Source organism: Fusarium solani (assembly GCF_023522795.1).
Source record: "Fusarium solani strain SB1 chromosome Unknown bctg00000007, whole genome shotgun sequence".
Lineage (NCBI taxonomy): Eukaryota > Fungi > Ascomycota > Sordariomycetes > Hypocreales > Nectriaceae > Fusarium > Fusarium solani.
This window is the reverse complement of record NW_027072150.1, coordinates 611,534-633,090: the sequence shown is the minus strand read 5'-3', so window position 1 is coordinate 633,090 and position 21,557 is coordinate 611,534. Positions and strand designations below refer to the sequence as shown.

Genomic DNA, 21,557 nt, shown 5'->3' with positions numbered 1-21,557 from the left:
GATCCTATCCAGCCCAGGCAATAAACCCAAAACGCACCAGAGCATGTCAGACGCCGTTCAAGGGTAGCCCCTCCATCAACCCTTGCCTGTCAGTGTACCAAGATCCTCCAGAACGCACTGAGCACTCAGTGATCCATCAGCCCACCAACGTCACGGCTTGCGCGGTTTTCGGGAATGCGGGCGCAATCCCTGTGCCAGAGGGGCATTCTCAAGATTGAATGCGACCCAACTTCAAGCATGTACCGAAACCTTCGACTCGAGAGGAACCAATTGCAAGGGCCACGCGGCACGCTGTCTCATATTAAACATACATACAACCAACGGATATCAATGCTCGTCTAGTATTACATACAAACCCCTCCTCTATACGCCCCGTAACAGCTTCCTTCACTCATGGAGAGTCCATGATAGGTTCGTTGTCCGGTTTCACATTCTTGTTGACAACCAGGGGGAACGGGCTGAGGACGGCAGAGATGTCGCCCCACCACCTGTCACCGTAACGCTGATACCAGTCCATGGTGATCTTGAGACCCTTCTCGAAGGGGGTCTTCTGTGTCCAGCCGAGCTGCTTGAGCTTGGTAGCATCGACGGCGTATCTGTGGTCGTTGAAGGGGCGGTCGTGGGTGTACTTGACCCACTTCTTGAACTCGGTCGTGTTCTGGTCGTCGATGCCCATCTCGGCGAGGAGCTTGTGGCAGAGTGTGATGTTAGAGATTTCGTCGTACGAGCCGACGTTGTAGATCTGGCCCATCTCGCCCTTGTGAAGGATGGTGTCGAAGGCGTCGGCGGCGTCTCCTGCGTAGAGGTAGCGGCGTGTTGGGCTGCCGTCTCCGTGGAGGACCACGGGCTGACCGCGGTGTAGCAAGGAGGAGAACTTGGGGATGATCTCTGTGAAGGGCGAGCGTCAGTGATTGTGTCTGGTGTTCTGTCGAGCTGGAAATGCTTACTCTCTGGGAATTGGTGGGGTCCGTAGACGTTGTTACTCCGAACAATAATGACGGGAAGCTTGAAGCTTCGCATATAAGAATTCACAAGCATCTCGGCGGCAGCCTTGCTCGCGGCGTAAGGGTTGGTAGGAGCAAGAATGCTCGCCTCGAGGAGATCATCGTCGTCGTCCTTGACCTCTCCATAGACCTCGTCGGTCGAGATGTGAATGAGGCGCTTGATGCCAACCTTCTTGGCACTCTCGAGCAGCACGTGGGTGCCGTAGACGTTGGTGTGAGTAAAGCCGTACGAGTTGCCAAAGCTCAGGTCGACGTGCGACTGGGCGGCAAAGTGGAAGATGGTGTCGATGTTGTAGCGCTCGAGGCAGTCGACCACCTCGACGGGGTTGGTGATGTCGCCCTGGTAGAAGCTAAAGTTGCGCTTCTCGTTGAGGGCGCGTGTGTTGTTGAGCGAGGCGCAGTAGTCGAGCTTGTCGAAAGAGACGATATTGTAGGCGTGGGGATACGTGAGGGTGAGGTGTCGCACAAGCCAAGAAGCGCTGTAAAGCTTGGTGTTAGCATTGGCGCATGGGGGTTGAGGTGTGGTCTTGTGCTCACATGAAGCCGGCGCCACCGGTGATCATGATGTTCTTGACATCGGGGTGAGGCTCAAACTTGGTGCTGCCCGTCAAGATGGGCGCACCCTGCCAGACGTCGGCGTCCTGGAGGAAGTTGTAGTGCATGTTGTTGGTGTTGTTGTTGCTGGAGCCCATGTTAGCAGAGTAGTCGAAGTGAGGAGCCATGTTTGTCACTGACGATGCGACCAGAGGAGGATCTTGGGCTGGAGGTTATTAAAGTTGGATGGAGTGGTGCAACAAGAAAGACACCGTTTACCGGAGAATTGAGACAGAAAAGACAAAGTGGACAGAGTAATGCAATGCAACCTTCAAGACCAGACGGGCAGCGAACAGGCAGTCTCAGTCTAACGAGTACTTAAAAACTGGAGAGAAAGCCCCGAAGAGAGAGACATCTTTTTTACATGAGCCACCGAGTGGCATTCTCCCCTATTACTGTACCCAACACCACGCCAAACGGCCCATTTCAACGGCTAACGGCCAGTCTGTCTACACGGTCTACCCACACCAGAGTGAAGAGAGAAAAAAAAGTGATGAGAGCGTGAAGAATCAGGGGGGGGCCATCATGGTAGGAATGGGGTGTGAGACTAGACATTCCCAAGGGCGAGACCAAATACCTCAGCCCATTCCCGTCTTGTAACAGTACAAACCCCTTGCTGCATGTGTCGTGTTCTTCAGGAGGAACTGATTGCTTGCTTGCTTTGCCTCACGATTCTGCCGTCAAGGGAAAGTTCAGCTCATTAATCATGGCAATCTTTTGTCAATTGAGGCTTGGGCCGAGGCGTTCGATAGTACGTGTGCCAAGCGAATGAGGGTCCGATAGTCCCGCACTTGGCTTCTGACAGGGCCAGGGGGAGTGCTGTAGTGGTACAGTACATCCACGAAGCTTGTTGCCCTGTGAGGTGACGGGATCCGTATAAACAGGGGTGATTGTGTGCTAATGCGGCCACTTTCCAGCGGCTGAGATCGACGGAGAAAACAAGGGTACGAAACAAACAGGATCATTTTTCGTCAGCACGTTACGAACCAACTGCATTTTCGTATTGAGTGCACATTCACTCCTGCAGGAGATCAGGCTCTGATTCTCTGTCACTGTCAAGAAAAGGGGCAAGGAAAAAAAAAAAAGCCAGAAGTCGACCGGCGTCTCACCCTTTGTTGCCACGCGAAAGGCTCGATCTAGCTAAACAGATCGGCATTGCAACGTAAAACAGGCGATAAGCGGCTCCAAGACAATTTGATTCGCCCCTGCATTAGCCAACACAGACCAGCCGCTTGTAAAACCGAGCTACTGGATGTACTATTGGAAGCGTGGAGAAGTTGAGGCTGGGGGCGTGTCGATGGGTGCGAGGGACGGCGTGCCGGGCCCTTCTTTCGTTTCTTCGTTCTGTGTCTCGATGTGGCTAACAGTGACAGACCCCTGATTTCCCAAACAGAGGTGACATGACGGACAAGGAGGGACGGAGGGAGGGAGGCTTGCAGGCCGGTAGTCTGCAACGTAGTACGTACATGCAGCTGTCTTGGAGCTACCTCCTCGTCTGTATTTCTTCCTGACCTCATCTCGATCGGCAATTGCTTGCTCTTCATAGCTAATTGTTACAAACCTCATACCCAAACACCAACACCATCATCATGTCTGCTTCCAACGGTACGTCTGCCAACCGCTTCCTCATCTGGGGCGGCAAGGGCTGGGTGGCTGGCCACCTCAAGGAGCTCCTCGAGAAGCAGGGCAAGGAGGTTTCCAGCACCACTGTCCGCATGGAAGATGTCGCCGGTGTCGCCAAGGTGCTCGACGAGATCAAGCCCACGCACGTCCTCAACGCCGCGGGCTGCACTGGCCGACCCAACGTTGACTGGTGCGAGGACAACAAGGAGCAAACGGTTCGCTCCAACGTCATTGGCACTCTGACGCTGGCCGATCAGTGCGCCCAGCGAGGTATTCACTGCACCATCTTTGCGACCGGATGCATCTACCAGTACGATGAGAAGCACCCCATGGGCGGTGCTGGCTTCAAGGAGGAGGACGCTCCCAACTTTGTCGGCAGCTTCTACTCCATGACCAAGGGCCACGTTGAGCCTGTAAGTATCTCTACTGAAGCTGAAGCATATGTGAATGCGCCTCTGACGTGCGACAGATCCTGGCCAGCTACAACAACGTCCTCATTCTCCGTCTTCGCATGCCTGTCAGCGACGATCTTCACCCCCGAAACTTTGTCACCAAGATCTCCAAGTACGACCGCGTCGTCGACATTCCCAACAGCAACACCATCCTCCACGACCTTCTCCCCGGCTCCATTCTCCTGGCCGAGCACAACAACACCGGAGTCTACAACTTCACCAACCCTGGCGCCATCTCCCACAACGAGGTCCTCGCCCTGTTCAAGGAGATTGTCCGCCCCAACTACACCTGGAAGAACTTTAGCCTCGAGGAGCAGTCCAAGGTCATCAAGGCTGGTCGCAGCAACTGCAAGCTCGACACGGACAAGCTGGTCAGCAAGCTCAAGGAGTACAACTACGAGGTTCCCGAGGTCCACGATGCCTACAGGCAGTGCTTTGAGCGTATGAAGGCTGCTGGAGTCCAATAGAGCATCGGCGCTCTGTGAGGACGCGGTCTCTTTGTGTTTTTTCTTCATCACTGGCTATAAAAGAACAGCTGTCAAGTCTAGATAAAATAATGTGAATTAATTCAGTGCCAACGCCATTTCGTCATAGATCGATCCATCCAAGCCACCTCTCTAACACCCATTCTAAGAACCCCAATTTTGTGCCAACCGTCTCCTCAATAACCAACGTCGCTCAGCTTGAAATGAATCGCATAAACCATCTATATTACATACTATAATCGCATCTTTTACCAAGACTCTCCGCAGTTGCCTGGTATATACTCTGCCCAGTCCATCTTCAACACCATCTTTGCCTCGGGGCAGTACGAGTAGATGTGATCTCGCTTCTCCTTGCGTCCCCAGACAGCGCCGTGAAGCTGGCCGGCACCGCCAATGTGATAGCCCATGGGCTCGTAAAATCCGTTCCTCCAGTCGTCAAGGCCCTTGACCCAGTCGCCTGGTCGACCCTGCTCGCTCAGCTTGTTTCGCAGGTTCTCCCACTCGCACTCCTCCTGATCATCATCAAGGTCGGCGTCGCATTCAGGCTCAGGCACAATCTCGGCAGGGCCTCCGTTCATCTCTCCAGAGAAGGTTGATGATATAGATCCGTTGGCGACACTGCCGGCATTGTGATGTCCAAGACGCTCAGACAACCAGACGTCTTCAGGCTGGCTGCCGTCAATGCGACGCTGGTTGCGCAGGATATCGATGATACGGCTCACACGACGGATCGAGAGTCCTCCATTTCCACCATAACGTCCTCCGACACTCCAAGGCGCACCAACCCAGTCGTATCCAATAAAGTCATCCATGGAGCGCTTGTTGTTGGCGCAGACCATCGAGTCGGTCTGGAATACGAGGAGGATCTCGGCAGGCTGCAGCACGGTATCGTATAGCCACAGCGTGGTCAAGAAACGGCTGATCATCTCCTGACCAGCAGTGCTCATGTTGGCGGGGATGTAGGTCAAGTCGACCTTGCCAGACTTGACGTGCTCGCGCATGGCGGCAGACTGGTTGACAAAGGCGACCGACTCGGGGGAGCCCATGAAGCGGAAGCGCCAGTCGGGAGGCATCTGATACATGAACTTGAGCATCAGAGGCACAATGATGGGCTGCGGTCGGTTCTCAATGAGGAGAGCGACCTTGGACTCGTTGTAGATGGACTGGTTGGCGTATGTGAGGGTGATTTTGGGGAGCGCCGGATGAGGGACGACGGCCGCCATGACTGAGAGAAAGATGATGATTCTGAGACGATTGGGTCAGTCTAGATGCCTTCAACTCTTTGACAAGAGACTCACGCAAAAGTAACACCCAATCCGATCGAGATGCGCATAAATTTGGGCGACATCAGTCGCTGCTTTGAGAGGAAGTTCATGGCTGCTAGCAGTGGTGAAGGAGCGACGGGAAGAGCAATACAACAAAAAAGAGACAAAAAAGAAGAAGCTGCCGTCTGTCAATTAATTCGGTCTTCAGCTTGAAAGAAGTAAAGAGAGTCAGATCAGTTCAGAATCGTCGCCCAGCTTCCCTCGTCGAAGCTGGGGTGTAAGCGGCAAAGAGAGAGAACCCGGCCAAGAGGAGACGACGAGAGAGGGGGACACTCCAAACGACAGGGGCTCCTGTCCAACATAAGGGGGGCTTGTCTTCCATCATGTAGATAGTACTGTACATTGGCATCTTTTGACAGCCTGCTTCTAGACAACCCACTATCCCGTCCATCCTTGCACTCCCTCTGTGCTCGGCTGAACCGGAGGGCTTTGCCTCTGCCGCAGTGGCTCTAGACCGCCTCTCCACAAGGCATGCTAGGGATGGACGCTATCGTTTTGAGAGCCTAGGGGGGAGTGGAGTGGCGCCGCCCCTCTAGCCGCCTTGAAGACAGGGGAGAGACAGGAGCCTGGAATGCAAAATTACGGGCCTAGGCACTGTACCTGAGGGGGGACAATCGCTCACTGAGGCATCGCATCATATAGAGCCGATAACACACCCCAGGCGCAGGGGGTCTCAATTGTGGTTGATGGGAGCGTAACTTGGGTCTTTGCGACCTGTAAACTCCATCCCAAAACTTCCTCCATCTTCAGAACAAGTGAAGTGAAGCAAGCAATCATGGCGCCGCAGGTTGACTTGTCGCAATGGGCCGACTTGCCAGTCATGGCAACCAAGAGCCTCAAGTCGAGACTCCCCACGACGATTTCGAGATCTACCATTCTCATTGTCGTTTCCCTCATCTCAACGTGAGTAGATCTTCAAATGAAGGCATCGCGAGCAGCGACTGACAGTTTCCAGATGGATCTTTGCGACCGTACTCGTCCCTCAAGTCAAACCCACAATCACATCCCAGATTGATGAAGCCCGACAAAGACTGCCCTCAGTCAGCATTGACTGGGCGCCAAACGACGACCCTCGCAAGAACTACAACACATCCAAGGTCGCTCTCATCATCGAGCCGGAGCCTCTGCCTCTTCTGGTCCCCTTGATCCTGCACATGATCGCCGTCGTGCCTCCGGATTGGCGATTCGTCTTTATCGGATCCAAGAAGAGCGTCTACACTGTCGGTCGCGAGTACGGCATTCAGCTGCAACAGGGTCTGGGCAAGATTGACCTCATGAGGCTGCCCAGCCCTTGGTCCATCAAGACTGAAGAGGACTTGAACCGCCTGTACACGGATTCGCGATTCTACAATGAGTTTTTGCCTGGAGTTGAGTGGCTCTTGACCTTTGACTCGGAGAGCATTCTTTGCGCCAATGCGCAGTCGAGCTTGAACGACTGGTTGGACTACACATGGGCTGGTGCTGCCAGGTAAGATGACTCCCATCTCTTCAGCGACACCCCTGCTAACAATCTCAAAGAGCCGACGTCAAGGCCTTTGCTGGCTACGGAAAGCTCTCGCTGCGACGCGTCTCTGCCATCCAGCAGGTCCTCGGCTTCCAGAAGCGCTACAACAACACGGATCAAGAGGACATCTGGTTCGGAAAGCGTCTCTACATCCTCCCCGACGCCAAGCTCGCCAACCTGACAAACGAGGTCTTTTCGGTGCAGAACAACGTCACAGAAAAACCCATGGGCTACCACGCCCTTGGCCGTGGCAGGGGTCTCGATAAGGAAGCCTGGGGCAACGTCGAGACACGAAAGGCGGCACTCGAGTACTGTCCCGAGATGCACATGATTCTCGACATGAAGCTCGAGAAGGAGAGGTGTCCCCCTGACACGCAGGGTTGATTGGGCCCTGTCGCTGCCAACAGAGACAAGCTTTGGTGATGTGCGGGTGCGGGGCATGGAATGTGAGCAGGGGTAGAGCCATTCTGCAGCCCTCGTGTAAGTTTTATTTTGAGCCGCAGCAGCAAGTGTAACAGGTACGGATAGACTGTGTATTACCTAGATATCCCCAGTCAAAAATAATGACATGAATTCTTTTTGTTACAAACAAGGCTGCGTCTGCCTCGTCTTGATGAAACACCACCACATCCCGAAGGATTTGCGCTGTTTGCTTCATCCTCCCGACCCCTCAAACACTCAGTCCTTTTACCGCCCTGTCCCTGCCGACTGATCGGCACGATTGCATTGGTTGATCACAATGCACAATGGCCCCATTGGTGCATCGACCACCCACGCACACGCGTTTACTGTACTGTACACGCAGCCACGCATGTCCCATTCCTTCTCTCGCAGACGGGATGATGACAAGGCCAAACTCTCCAGAGCCTCAAACTGCCAAAACGCACATGTGCTCTTGGCAGATGCCGCCACACACCTCGTCTCAGCCCTGAACCATCAACCCCTTTAAAGACAGTGGCTACCTCAAGAGGGTCAGAGAAACACAAACTTTTTTGCCCTTGCATCGGGTTAGTCTACATTCGTATTTCAGCTCGTCTATCGCATGCCCAGCTGATAGCCTAGCGCCAAATAGATCTGCAAATGGCTCCTTCGATAGTCTCGGAGGCCGGCTCTCCCTTGGCCCACCGTGGCTTGGGGCTGGACTGGCTATTTACCGCCCGCACGTATGAGACTAACTATCGGCTACGCCAGAAGGAAGGAAAAAAGAGGGAGAAGGAAGAAGAGGAAAAAAGGGGAACGAGCAGAGTTGGTTGCTACTGCAGGGGTGGTTTGTTGGTGGCGGCGTAAAGAGATGCATTCCTGGCGCCGCTAGAAAGATTCTCTTGCGCCCATGTACCGGTACTTTCATCTCTGGGATTGTCGTCAATACTCCACGCCCATTCCTTGTGCGGGACCAGCAAGTAATACGAATACCTGCTTCTCCAGGGGCAGGGGTGCTTGACCGGCTGGCGTCTTTCTCTTCCCCCCAGTCGGGCTGCTTCATCCCACTTCTCCGGTCCTTCCAGCATCCCCTCTCTCTGCCTTACCAGACAGAACGCTTGCTTGTTGTGTCTGTTTCACTGTTCTTTCATCTGGCTGCTTGAAATCTGCTGTTCCCTAACTACAGTCGTTCCTTGTCTTCATCAGCGCGCATCTAATTCACCATGTCCAAGGAAGCCGACCACAAGCCGTACGCGGACTCATCGTCCTCGTCCTCGTCATCTTCGTCTACCTCGCCCAAGGAGACGACGCTGTTTGATCACAGTGAACATGACCGCGACATGACGAGGTCGCCCAGTGAGTTTGAGCTCGATGAGCTCTACCATGATGAGGAGGATGATGCCCTCCTTGCGGGTGACCAAGAAAAGGCCGATAAGCCAGAGAAGCCAGAGCCAGAGCCCGTCAAGAAGTCCAAAACACTCAAGTCGGTAGTATGGACACTGGTCAACGTCTTGGCCACCGTCTTGATCGTACGTCACCTAACATCCCCATCTCAACATCACCATGCTAACCTCAACCAGGTCTTCACAAACAAAGCCATCTTCTCAGATAAATCACTCAAGCATGTGCAGCTCTCCTTTGCCACATTTCACTTCACCATCACCTGGCTGGCTCTCTATGTCCTCTCACGAGAGCGCTTTGGCTTCTTCACGCCTCAGAAGGCTTCCTTTGGCCATACGGCGCCCCTGTCCATCGCCATGGCCCTCAACGTCGTCTTCCCTAACCTGTCTCTTGCCTATTCATCCGTCGCATTCTACCAGATTGCGCGTATCCTCATGACGCCCTCAGTCGCCGCCATGGACTTCGTCATGTACAAGGTCACTCTGCCTCTCAAGGCTTGCCTGACCTTGATCCCCGCCTGTATCGGTGTCGGTATGGTCTCTTACTATGACTCGAGGCCTACCAGCAACACCACCATCAAGACGACTTCCCAGCTGGGCGTCATGTTTGCCTTCCTCGGCGTCTTCTTCTCGTCTCTTTACACTGTCTGGATCTCGGCCTTCCGACGACGCCTGAACATGACCAGCATGCAGCTGCTCTTCAACCAGGCCCCCATCTCTGCTTTCATGCTCCTCTACGTCATTCCCTTTGTCGACACCTTCCCCGTCTGGGGTGATGTCTCACTGAACCGCTGGGTTCTGATTCTTTTGGTGAGTGCACAGAGTCTGCCGGGTGAAGGAGTACTGCTAACATCACACCCCAGTCTGGCTTCTTTGCCGTCTTGATCAACGTTTCTCAGTTCTTCATCGTTGCTGAGATGGGACCTGTCACTAGCACAGTCGTCGCCCACAGCAAGACATGCATTATTGTCGCCCTCGGCTGGATGTCCTCGGGCCGAACCGTGGCCGACAAGTGTGTCATTGGCCTGATCATGGCCCTTGTTGGAATCTTTGCGTGAGTATCTTTCCATCCTCCCTATCAATCTCACCACTAACAATTGCAGTTACTCGGCCGTCATGTTGAGGGAGAAGGCCAAGGCCGCAAAATAAGCGCATGCGGGTCGCCGGAGTTGAAATGGTTGTCTGAATACCGCTTGGGAGACTGGGATCTGGAGTTTTTGCATCTTGGGATTGTAAAACAGTTTGTTGAGCATTTGATTAGAACGATAGATTCATGTCATGCTTTCTGGGATAGTGAGTTCTGAATATATATGCGCACCGTCAAGGCTCAGTGAGCTGCCCGGTATCGAAGTCTTGTCCTATCGATTTTGAAAGCTGGTAATACTAGACACAACTGGCATCAACCCATTGGTCCAATGATTTGATGATTACATCTTACCACTGGAGATGTGCTCGGCAGCAGGATTCATCAGATGTTCCAGGCCCTCCATTCAGAAGTTGAGCTCTCGTATGTGGGCAGAGTCGCGAGGTGACGACAAATATTACCCCACGCGGTTCTAGAGAGCAGTTCTTTGCATGGAAAACAGCGAAAGAGGACATCTTAGAGCTGCAGGCGCCATTTCATTGACTGGTGTGGCAGATGAGGCTCTTGGCTGCATGTCTGTGTTACCCTGGACTCCCGGGAGGTCACCTCTGATCGCCAAGTCGGGTGCGTGCAGACCGGCATAGTGAGCAGAATGAGAATAGAAATGTTACTGTTCCAGTTATATGTCTTCTCAATTCTCTTCGAGAGGGCAATAATCGCCGGTGTGAAGCAGGTAGTGAGCTCGAAGTTGGCTTTCACAGGACCTCAGACGAGGAGCCGTGAACATGCCCCCTGGCCTCGAAAAGAGCTGAACGGAAGTATATCCAGTCGACTTGGAGGGCTTCCTTAACTATGGAAAGATTATTTTAAGATGACGAGATTACGGGGCTTCGGGTCAAGAGACACGCATACCTCCTCTCAGTTTAGAAGGTGCCTATAATCCATCACATCTTCTCGGCCCACCGATGTCAATATGACACGCTCTATCACCACTGGCTGAATATTTGAGAGGAAGATACCACGGGAGGCATTAGATCGTGATGATATATAGACAGCTGGAAGGGAAACGTGGAGAGCTAGAGTACTAAATCTGCGGCCTAGACCGCAACAAATGGGACACGGATGTGGCTCGTCATGGGGTCTCCATCAAAGATCTTATCATTTTAATCATGGACAAGGTTCGATGGGCCATTCTGATGACGTATATACTATACTCTTGGTCCACGAGATATTTGGTGGAGAAGGCTGTGAGCCAAGTTCATGTCATCACATCAAGCACACCTCTATCACAAACCTGTCATGCTCTCTCCTGTGCAGCATGGCAGAATAAGCGGATTGTGTGAATTCTAATGATTCTTAACCGAGCGTTTCATTCCATACATATCATTCCGTCGCCCTGGGTAACTGATGGCTGGTCATTCGCCCATGCCCGCCTTCCTGTGACACGGTCACCTCCCGCGACATCGAGGAGCATATTCTGCTCAGGCCAAAATCAGAGACACTATCAAACTGGATAGACTCAAGAACCGAATCCAAAAAGATTCACTATCAAATCATACGCCAAGAGGGCTTCCGCTTTTCCCGGCAAACGATGGCATGAGCTCATCTCCACAATACCCGGCGCTGGCTTGGTATGTCTCTCCCCCGGTGAGTGGGAATGGAAACTTGGCCCAAGCTGGTTAGAGTCGTTGCCTTTTACCGAGACAAATACGAGATATCGAGAAGGTTAAATCTGTTCGTGGGGTGCGGAATCTCTGTGGACGTTGGTCTTGGCTGGGCTGCGTCGCCTGAAGTACGGAACCAACAACCGAGTTCCCAAGGCTGGATGACTTGCTACTCCCCGAATGGTAGGAGAACTTGAATTAATAAGACAATGACCTATCACGTCTATCAGAGCTGGGGTTGTTATCAGGCAGGAAGACTATCACTGCCTCAGTGTTGGTTCTGACGAACCATCTGGTAGCCGCTCTTGAATGGCAACGTGTAAAATTGTCACTTGATAAGAAGCGCGCACTGAATTTACTCTTCATAATGCCTATGGGTTCACTGATAGGGCTCGCACTGTTTGTTAGTCGTAGCCTATTGACTGCGGTCGATGAAGCTGGGCGACTGGCCATCATATGCGGTCGTCTCATTGAGCAGTGTGAGCCCAACAAGCCCTGTTTGTCACCTTTCCGACCAAATCATTCGCCAAGTTATAAGACAAGACGCTGAGACTGAGCTCTTGGAGGGTTGGCAAGGCTGTGCTTTCTCGTCGGTGAGCAAATCAACCGTTTGCAACGTCTGTTGGTTCGTGAATCTTCTGGTGCCTGGATTAGGCTGGCGCGTTGGGAGCCTCATCGAGTTGATGGCGATGAAGATACGGACAGTGATTCAGTCTATGACGGCCATAGACTTGGCGAGGTACGCGCCCAAGGTGACCGCTGGAATAATGTGGGTGGTCATCTGCATATTAATCTGCCGGGCGAAAATTGAGACCTTTTCACTGTATGCGGGCTGTCACAGTTGAGACATTTCATCACCAGAGGTAAGACGCTCAGACCCAGGCGCACATGGAGAATAAGCATGCACTCTTTGTCACATCAAGGCCAGGAAAATGATAGGTGATGAGCTGCTGACAACTCCAACAGACCACTGTAACTGGGCGGAAGCGCAAGCCGGCGGCACGGGACGAACGACCCGTGGGCTGACCAGCAGCGCTCGTGATTGTAATTTGCTCATGCAGGTCGACGTGTGCGGACGAAAGGAGCTTGGTCGGAGGCTGTGTCGACGCCTGTTTGGTGTCTTTTGAAGCCTGGTCTTAGACTGAGAGCACTTATTGGCTGTCAAGAATGCAATACCACCACACCTGTGAATAAGGCTCTTGAGATGTGAGATGCATCTTCAGCCAAGGGAGTTTTCGCCCCGTAATCGAGCCGTAAATGACAAGAGAGGGTGTTATCCGACAGCTGCTTGTTCCCTGTTCCCTTCAAACTTTGCTCCATCGCATACAATTTCAACCCGCTACATTACATTTGCCACCAGCAACCCTGATCGCCATGTACCATGCCCCGCGGAGCCATAACTATTATCGACACAATGCGAATGTTATGGATTACCTAGTCGACGGGTTTGAACATGGGGCGGCACAGCACAACGATCCCGCACACCTCCAAGTTGAGGAGGCGGGTTCAACTAGCAACCACTACGGCGTTGGCTGGGGCTGCACACAGGGTGCTTCCAGCAACGATAGCGAATTTACCGACACGTTACAAGGCGCAGTGTCCAACGACATATTGAATGGGGTAACACCGAGCTCTTTCGTCTGGCCTCCCGAGAAACGTCGCCTGAGGGTACGCTTTCTCAATGGGAGCGCTTCCGATCGGGAAATTGTCACGAATCTCGTGAATACACACTACAATACCATTCCGATGCGGATAAAATTCGAGTTTCTCAAACCGGATGATCTTGGGCCCTCTGATATCCGAATATCTTTCGGTACCCAGTCAAGCTCCTGCCTTGGGACGGAAGCCGAGAAGAATCCAAATGGGCCAACCTTGTGGCTCAACATGTACCGACACATCGCCGGCCTACCGGGCCCTACGCGACGCCGCCTGAGGCAAGCTGATATCTTACACGAAGTTGGACACTCATTGGGCATGGTGCATGAACATCAACATCCTGATTGTCCAGCTGTCTGGAACTACCGCGAAATCCAAAGAAAGACGGGTTGGAAATGTGCGCAGATCTACAAGAACTACGACCGAAGCTTTGTTCGAGGTACAAAGCCCCTCCCTTATGACCCAGAGTCCATCATGCATTACCCCATCGCCCCAGAAGACACCCGAGACGGTATGATGTTTGTCCCCCACGCCTGGGTATTATCTGAGGGCGACAGAAGGTTCCTCATGTCACTATACCCCGACCCATATATGCCCATGCTGCGCGAGAGCCCAAGATGGATTCCAGAGTGGGAAATGGAGTATAAGCCAGTGAAGAAGAAGTCTGGAAGACATAAGCATAAGAAACCCAAGAAGTCTGATGAGCCAGGGTTGATAAAATGGATCTTGTACACTGCTGGGTAGATTGTTGATCTCCTGACCCAGAGTCGAGATCAAAGCAATGAAACTTAATTCTTACACTTGCTTATGGCGATTCTTGAGTACTGGTGAGTTTGATGTGCCCCAGACGGCCTTATGAATCGTGAAACTGTCGTTCGAAGCACTTCCGAGCGAACCTTGGTGACTGGGTTTGCGGTGGTATGTGTGCGCCCGTTGTGATATTATTAGACCATTCAATCCTGATATTGGCTCCCATTAAACTCTTAGAGGGCCTTCATTTGATCTCCAGTTGAGGCGGAGCAGCTTTGTGTTACGAGTTCGCTCGTGTTCACGTCAGCCAGACATAAATCATCACTCTCTCTGACCAATAAGATCGACAACACGAGCCTGCATGTGAAGGTCTATTCTACCACTAAGAGTTGACTTAATTTCTCATGTCCTGGAAGTAAGCAACTTGGTGTAATCGTGCTTAAGCGTTTGCTGGAGTCCTGGCTTGCCCGCATCATGATACTTCTACCAAGGCTCTCATCAGTGTATCTTTACGTGGAAGTGACGGAACAGAGCGAAATTCTTCGGAGAAATGATTCCAAACCGATGATGAACATGGATAAGACGGCTGCATGATCTTAATCCAGAGGTTAACACAGTGCAAGGTGCCTTATTTCATATGATCTCCCAGGACTTTTGTCGAGGCTATTGCAAGCGTCTCTGGCTCATGAAACCATACGTAACACCACCCACGTGAATAACTCGTTGATCAACACAAATACCTACGAAACTCACCGCCCCTCAACGGAGCCAAACAAATCCCCTCTTCTAAGCTTAGCAACCCCTCCTGAGACTCCCTAGCCTGCTACCCTATCACCATGTCACTCGATGACAAGCGCGAGAGTTTCCTTCCACACAATTACGTGAGCAAGGTTTAAACCGCCCGTCAGCCCTGTGCCCTACGGACGCCGTTTTATTCGTTATCCCGAGTAAACCTTGTTAAGTCCGTTCTTGACGCGGATGATTCGGTAGATATTTGAGTTTTTCGGGGATTATCGAGTTTGAGGCTGTGTTATTTCTTCAAGATGGAGTGTTGCGTGAGCTTACACGACAATCACCAGTAGTCGATGGAGTCTGGACCTTGACCAATTTCCTATGTCAGACACGTCAGACACGGGAAAGTGAGTGGCCCTCCAGTATGGCCGAGATATAGGAATGGAGAACTGGGGCGACCTACAGGCCCATCCTGGGGCTATGGGGCGGACAACCATATAAATGCATGCTCGTCACAACGTTTCAGACCGACCGATTTCCTTCTCTGATCTGAACTGTGAAAGCAAGCATCTTCCTCTCAATCGATTCTACCAAAATGACTACCTATCAAACACCCCTTGCTGCTCTCTACGCTAGCAGAAGGGACTATCCATCCGTGACAGCACTGAGAATCCCTAAAGAAGGAGCGGCAGAATTGTCCTGGAAGGATATTACCTTCACTGACTTCACCAAGGACATTGAGGCTTGTGCCAGATACTGGGCCAATGAGTTTCTGGAAAGAGGCATCAAGGAGCGATCTGTTATTGGACTATGGTAGGTATAGCAAACCGCCGCTTTGGAGTCTGTCTAACTGTTGTGTCAGGCTGAAAGGCTCGTCATACACGGATCTTGTCCACATATGGGGCATCTACAGGGCTGGCTTCATCCCACAGCTCGTCTCTCTGAAGATGACAGATCCATCTGTTGTCTACAATCTTCTCAAAAAGTCACAGGCCGCAGTTCTGATCCATGATGCCAGCTTCCAATCAGTCGTGGCCGACAGCCCTGTGAAGGCTTACCCTGCTGAGGACATTCTCACCTCCAAGCATGATCACTTGCCACTGCCTCAGTTGAAGATGTCACCAGAGGCCGAAGACATCATCATGATCTATCATACATCGGGTTCGACGTCCGGTATCCCGAAGCTTGTGCCATTGACGGCGAAATGGTTCGACTGCGTGATCAGCAAGACGGCGTGTATCGACGAGATACTCCCTTCGACAAGACCGCAACGGGTCCAGGTTTCCATGTAAGTCTCGTTGAAGGACTATTGAGTTCACTTCTCTGACAGGCCTGTAGTGGAAGCTTCAGTCACATTGGAAGCACCATGCTCCTCATCGACGCCATTTGCCGTGGAAGCTGCTTTGTCCTCCCGACCGAGATACCATACTCCAATGACGAACTCCGACAGATAATTGACCAATGTGGACTGACTAGATTGAACATGTTTCCCGCCTTCTTGTCCAACGTCCTTCACGAAGCCCGCCGAGACGCCTCCTTGCTTAAAGCTCTGCAGGGACTGGAGTACATCATGTACGGTGGTTCAGCACTGGACCCTACGGACGAGGCTTGGGCATGCAGCCAAGGTCTCCATCTCGTCAACGTCTTTGGCTCCACTGAAGTAGGCGTCATGATGATTTCGGAGGACACCACAAACCCAGCTTATCTCACGACTCTCCCCGGCTCCACCTACGAGTATGTACCGTTGGAGGAGGACACGCATATGGATGAACAGCTGCTCGAGCTCGTAGTGGTTCCTGAATCGGCCGATTGTCCAGACATCTCCTTGCGAAGCTCCGAGGACGGGAAGTTCCACACGGGGGATTTCTTTGTGGAGGTGAAACCTGGTCAGTTCGTGGCCAAAGGACGAAATGATGACTGGATCAAGATGGCCATGGCTCTTCGATGCGATACAGGTTCAATCGAGGCGAACGCCATGGAAACCTGTGGAGACGATCTCATTGACGCTGTCGTTGTCGTTGGTGCAGGGCGACTTTCTCCCTCGATGATCGTCGAGCTTCGAGAAGGTGCATCTATCGGACCTGAAGAGCACGACTCGGAGATAGGACTTTGGAGGATCAAGAATGAGATTCTGTTCAGGATCAATCCCTTCCACAAACGGAGGTACATGCATGAGCGCATCGATGACGCACGCTTCATCTTGATCGTTCCTCGAGGAACACTGCCACGAACGGCAACGAAGGGCAATATCAGGAGGAAGCAAGTGGAGGAGATGTTCAAGAGTCGACTTGACAAGGTGTACAAGGAGTGGACGATGCCAAAGGATTCGGTGCAAGGAAACCATTATCTTGTGGTCAACTGAAGCTTGGATGCTTGGTGTGCAAATAGTTGGATGCAAAATTGAATAGGGCCTGGTTGATATAGTGTCTGAATCAGTTCATTTTGTGTGCTATCCACCCGCTATTGAGATTAGTTTGATGGCAAGAATTGGCTAGATCATCCGTGAACTGTGCTGGGGTTCTGACATAAGAATTTTCCACCCCATCCTTTTTCCTCTCTTTTAATATTAGTTTGAGACATCAGAGAAGCAGTTGCTTTTCAATTCGCGGGTCATTTCTCCCAGCCTCGGGCCTGCATTCTTGGCCTTTAGTCTGGCTGGCATTTGTGCTGGAGGAGCCACACCTGTGCGTGCACTGAACATCACGACGTATCACAGAAAAGTGCAGTCAACTGCAGCCCACGCTGGGAGTCACATTTTCCCAAGACTTTTCGGCTCTCTTTCGTCACGAGTTGCCTACCGTCAAGCTGAAGAGTGGTTCGTCACCAATGAGGCAGACATGAGGCAATTGCAAAGTGCATAGATTCTCCCATGCGATTGGGTGATAAAATCTTTACTGAACCCTTAGACTCTCAGAGATTGGCTGATATCGAAGCTGATGTCGACATGCATAAATACAGAGCTAGTTCCCTGCCCGATGTCAGCCCTCCAGCTTCTAAGCCCTCCTATACCACTGATAACGTTCAACGTATGCGGACATTCCCAGTACCATTGCACGCAAGCTTAGCCTCCTCCCCCCGCCTCAAACAAACGGCCATGGGCGAATTCTATAGAATGTGGGACAACATCGACGTGGAATGTATGTGGGTAAGTATAACCATGATTGATCGTGTAGTGACAAACTGACATTCTGTGCTTGCATAGTGCGGGAAGGACATTGAAGCTGGTGTGGAGCGATGGATCGAACAAGACTGGTTAGATGACGGACCACCATTCTATCACTACCACGATGATTGCTACGAAGAATATATGGAGGACAGATCAGATGATGATGATGATGAGGAGGAGGGCTATTAGAACAGCGGCATGAAGTCGAGGCCCATCACAGATTGTGTTCTTTTCAAAGGATGGGGGCCTTTCAAGCTGGCTTTTGAGCAGTCCAGGAATGACGTTATGCCACCAAGGGTTACACACGTGGAGAATGAGAGATAAAAACGTAAGAGGCGTGAATGATACGAGTGCACGATGGATCATCTTGGATAAAGGAACAAGGTATCGGCAACTGTCAACTTGGCCTAGACAGACATTGAGCTGTGACGTGAAATTGTGCGACAAACAACCTTCCTTTGCTACCTCACTTTCTTCGCATGTGAGTGTTAAGAAAGTGGCTCTTTCTACACCCTATTCCTTAACAGGTTGCATGACACACGTCCCAGCCTGCACTCTGCGTAGCCGCAAGTGGCGGCAATGGCATCGCCCACGACTCTTTGATTTTAACAATTAAATATACAAATAATTGGATACAAAATTGAATAATGCCAGCCAGGTTGATGTGATCTTCTTATGTGTTATCCATCCGTTGTTGAGCTGAGGTTTACACCAAGAATTGGTCAGCTACGAATGTGGGCGCTACACTGCCTTGAGCTACTGCTGGGGAAGAGACTCTTCAGGCAACGACATTTTAACCACTAAAACAACACCAAATAATCTTGAGGACCGAAAGAAATCTCTCTGGCTCGAGGGGGAAATCATGCACAAAACATTCACAGATGCAATCGCTATCACGAGGGGGCTCGGCATACGCTACTTGTGGATCGACGCCCTCTGCGTTGTACAAGGCGACGATGGTGACTTTGAATCCGAAGCTGGCAAGATGGCCGATTACTATCGAGATGCCACGATTACTCTTGCAGCCACAGACTCAGTCGACTGTGAAGGGGGCATGCTTTATCCAAGCAATCTTCGCCAGAAGTTCAGCACCAGTCGGTTCAGACACTGGGGTACGACAGGTTACGCATTTCTGGAATCTACACAGACGGACTTTGAAAACGACATCAACTCGGCGCCGCTGAATCAACGAGGATGGGTGCTCCAAGAAGGCATCTTGTCTTAAAGGATGGTCCATTTCTGCAAGAAGCAGCTGATCGGGGAATGCATGACCCAAGTTGCCAGTGAGGACGGCCTGGTCGTCCTGAACAAAGAAAGAATCAAACGGCCATTCGCGATATCAACACGATTGAACTCTCGACAAGCTCGACAAGGTTTCTACGAAGACTGGGACGCTATCGTCCAAGGCTACTCCGGCAGGTTACTATCCAAGGCCAAGGACAAAACACTTGCCCTTGCTGGAGCCACGACAGGCTTCAGGCAACTTCTCAATGATGATCCCCTACTAGGGTTGTGGGAGAAGGATTTTCATGCCGGCTTGCTTTGGAGAGCTCGTGAGCCCAGTGGCCGCATTGAAGCTGTTGAGCTCGAGTCGATCCCCTCTTGGTCTTGGATGGGGTTTGATGGACCCGCTACGTTCGACACTGAGCACCGGAGATATTTTCGGTCTCCGAGGACAACCCAGATGGTGATAAAAGTCGACTTCGTGGTTGTTGGATGGGAAGGCAAAGAGCTTACTTCACGGGTCACGCACACAGACCTGTTAGTCTCTGGCAGATTAATTCCGTTCAGCTTGTCTTCACCAACCATCAAGGACATTTGGTGGGACTCCCTAAGCCGGACAGACGAAAGCATGTTTCTCCTCGTCGCTCAAGTCCCATACCGGTCAGGATGGAACTCGAAGGGAAACCGGATATTTGGGACAAAGGATTACTTTCTTATCTTATCTGAAAATTCGGAGATGAGCGCGTTCTCTCGAGTAGGTATGGGAGCGGTTGACAACGGTCAAGAAGCTAGGGGATATTTTGCAGACCAGAGCCCGGAGACATTTTTTCTAGCCTAACAAGCTCCACGGAGCACATAGAGCATATCTCCTCTTGTAAGCCGCTCTCTTGTAATCTGTGGAAGACTGTCTGCTCTCACCATATGTGATATAATTCGAATACGAAGTACAGTCCTGATATGGTGGGCCTGGTCCGGGTCTGATACCCAGCTGTCCATTGACCCTGGGGGCATCAAAGTTTCCCCACCAACAGACTTGGCATTGAACATCAAGCCAGGGACCCTGGCTTCTCGCCACTTTACGGGCCCAGCTGAAAATTTCAGCTGAGACTATTGAAAGATAGCGTGCGCCGGGTGTCGTGGCATGAGGAGGCAGGCCTCTGAATGAGCGTCTTTCGTCTCGCTTGCCCTTACAGGACCAGGGGTATTCAAGATGTGATATCCGCACGTAGCCAGGACTGGTCAGCGTAGTGCCAAGGTGAAGCCAACATGTTGAGCCAAGACATCTTGTTGGCTCTTTTCGTGTGTTTAATGGACTGAATCTCGCATGGGCTCGTGTTGGTCCACCGCTAATACGACCAAAAAAGAAAGGTCAGGGGGAAGGAGAGATTCTTAAAGAGACCGCAGATCTCGACGGGTGGCTCTCCACACTTCCCAGCGTTATACACTCACCGCCACTCACTGTCGCTCGTTAAAATGGTTACCTCCAAGCTGCTCCAAGGCGTCCTTGCCTTTGTCGCCATTGGCGCTGTCCATGCCAATGTCAAAGACTGTTACCCAAACCCACCCGCCTCATCCACCACCTTGATCACCTCGGCCTCCACCGAGACATCACTTCCTGCTTCCGTGTCTACGACCTTGTTCACCTCAACAACAACTTCCGAGCCTTCGACAACCTCTGCCGCCTCTTCTACTTCCTCGGTCACGGATCCTGGTCAGGAAATGCCTTGCACTACAGACAGCGATTGCTGGGATTATAATACTTGCTGGACGGGCTCTTGTATCTGCGAAAGCGGCACGTGTTATTATATGCCTTAATCACTTGGAGGTCGGGAAGGTTCTGCTGGTTAGGCGTGCTGAAGAACTGAGGGGTGAAAAGGGTTGGATTGAGGGATCTATTAGGAGATAAGGGCTTGCACAGACGGTCCAGATGTTCGATGAAGCAAACTTTTTCCTTCCCCAAGGATAGTCGCTAGGGAACTCCGCGCCTTTAAGACAGCTACTTTACAACTGATGGGTCTCCTCATATTGTTACCAGGATTTTTTACTGAGAAGGTGAAGTTAAGAGATCTATATCAATGCGGAAAAATATCTTGTTGAGCAACTCTGATAAGCGTTACACGAAGTCGCAAATACTTGTACTTCAACATCAACACCAAAACAAAGGGCAAAAGCTAACAATGCCAAAAAATATTAGACATCAAAAATTACATACAACACCGGGGATTCGCTGGTCGTCACCGACCCAACTACTAATCCGGCGCTTCGCAGCTTGACTCTGGGGGAGCGGACGGGACCCCGTATTCTCTACGAGCTATGGTCGTATGTGCTGGAGTTCTGGCGACAGTCGACTTAACAGTGTGGCCTTGACGGCGATTTAAACACGTCCGAGTATCATCTTACAATGTTACTCGTCTTCCTAGCCTGGCTTGTTGTCGTCAGTGGATCGGAGTGGACACAGAGACCCCCGCCACTAT

The 21,557-nt window shown here is 51.7% G+C and overlaps 9 protein-coding genes across 9 annotated transcripts; 7 read left to right on the top strand and 2 right to left on the bottom strand.

The window, feature by feature from the left end:
• Positions 1–391: 391 nt before the first annotated feature.
• On the bottom strand, positions 392–1,726 carry MRS44_011024 (uncharacterized protein; the record flags this gene model as incomplete). The annotated part of the gene is made up of 3 exons (XM_046272078.2): positions 392–888; positions 948–1,483; positions 1,542–1,726. The coding sequence occupies 3 exons, from the start codon at positions 1,724–1,726 to the stop codon at positions 392–394; spliced, it is 1,218 nt and encodes a 405-aa protein (XP_046135326.2).
• Positions 1,727–3,187: 1,461 nt separating this feature from the next.
• MRS44_011023 (uncharacterized protein) lies at positions 3,188–4,140 on the top strand (the record flags this gene model as incomplete). The annotated part of the gene is made up of 2 exons (XM_046272668.2): positions 3,188–3,634; positions 3,691–4,140. The coding sequence occupies 2 exons, from the start codon at positions 3,188–3,190 to the stop codon at positions 4,138–4,140; spliced, it is 897 nt and encodes a 298-aa protein (XP_046135327.1).
• A 266-nt stretch (positions 4,141–4,406) lies between these two features.
• On the bottom strand, positions 4,407–5,533 carry MRS44_011022 (uncharacterized protein; the record flags this gene model as incomplete). Its single annotated transcript, XM_046272669.2, has 2 exons — positions 4,407–5,403; positions 5,457–5,533. 2 exons carry the CDS (start codon positions 5,531–5,533, stop codon positions 4,407–4,409), a joined length of 1,074 nt encoding a protein of 357 aa, XP_046135328.1.
• Positions 5,534–6,258: 725 nt separating this feature from the next.
• MRS44_011021 (uncharacterized protein) lies at positions 6,259–7,371 on the top strand (the record flags this gene model as incomplete). Its single annotated transcript, XM_046283993.2, has 3 exons — positions 6,259–6,386; positions 6,439–6,951; positions 7,002–7,371. 3 exons carry the CDS (start codon positions 6,259–6,261, stop codon positions 7,369–7,371), a joined length of 1,011 nt encoding a protein of 336 aa, XP_046135329.1.
• A 1,259-nt stretch (positions 7,372–8,630) lies between these two features.
• On the top strand, positions 8,631–9,956 carry MRS44_011020 (uncharacterized protein; the record flags this gene model as incomplete). Its single annotated transcript, XM_046269017.2, has 4 exons — positions 8,631–8,936; positions 8,988–9,617; positions 9,671–9,861; positions 9,911–9,956. 4 exons carry the CDS (start codon positions 8,631–8,633, stop codon positions 9,954–9,956), a joined length of 1,173 nt encoding a protein of 390 aa, XP_046135330.1.
• A 2,973-nt stretch (positions 9,957–12,929) lies between these two features.
• MRS44_011019 (uncharacterized protein) lies at positions 12,930–13,955 on the top strand (the record flags this gene model as incomplete). The annotated part of the gene is made up of 1 exon (XM_046275810.2): positions 12,930–13,955. The coding sequence occupies one exon, from the start codon at positions 12,930–12,932 to the stop codon at positions 13,953–13,955; it is 1,026 nt and encodes a 341-aa protein (XP_046135331.2).
• Positions 13,956–15,288: 1,333 nt separating this feature from the next.
• MRS44_011018 (uncharacterized protein) lies at positions 15,289–17,055 on the top strand (the record flags this gene model as incomplete). Its single annotated transcript, XM_046283434.2, has 3 exons — positions 15,289–15,506; positions 15,556–15,981; positions 16,032–17,055. 3 exons carry the CDS (start codon positions 15,289–15,291, stop codon positions 17,053–17,055), a joined length of 1,668 nt encoding a protein of 555 aa, XP_046135332.2.
• A 1,666-nt stretch (positions 17,056–18,721) lies between these two features.
• On the top strand, positions 18,722–19,921 carry MRS44_011017 (uncharacterized protein; the record flags this gene model as incomplete). The annotated part of the gene is made up of 2 exons (XM_065619574.1): positions 18,722–19,077; positions 19,144–19,921. The coding sequence occupies 2 exons, from the start codon at positions 18,722–18,724 to the stop codon at positions 19,919–19,921; spliced, it is 1,134 nt and encodes a 377-aa protein (XP_065475646.1).
• A 635-nt stretch (positions 19,922–20,556) lies between these two features.
• On the top strand, positions 20,557–20,898 carry MRS44_011016 (uncharacterized protein; the record flags this gene model as incomplete). The annotated part of the gene is made up of 1 exon (XM_065619573.1): positions 20,557–20,898. One exon carries the CDS (start codon positions 20,557–20,559, stop codon positions 20,896–20,898), a length of 342 nt encoding a protein of 113 aa, XP_065475645.1.
• Between the last annotated feature and the right edge of the window lie 659 nt (positions 20,899–21,557).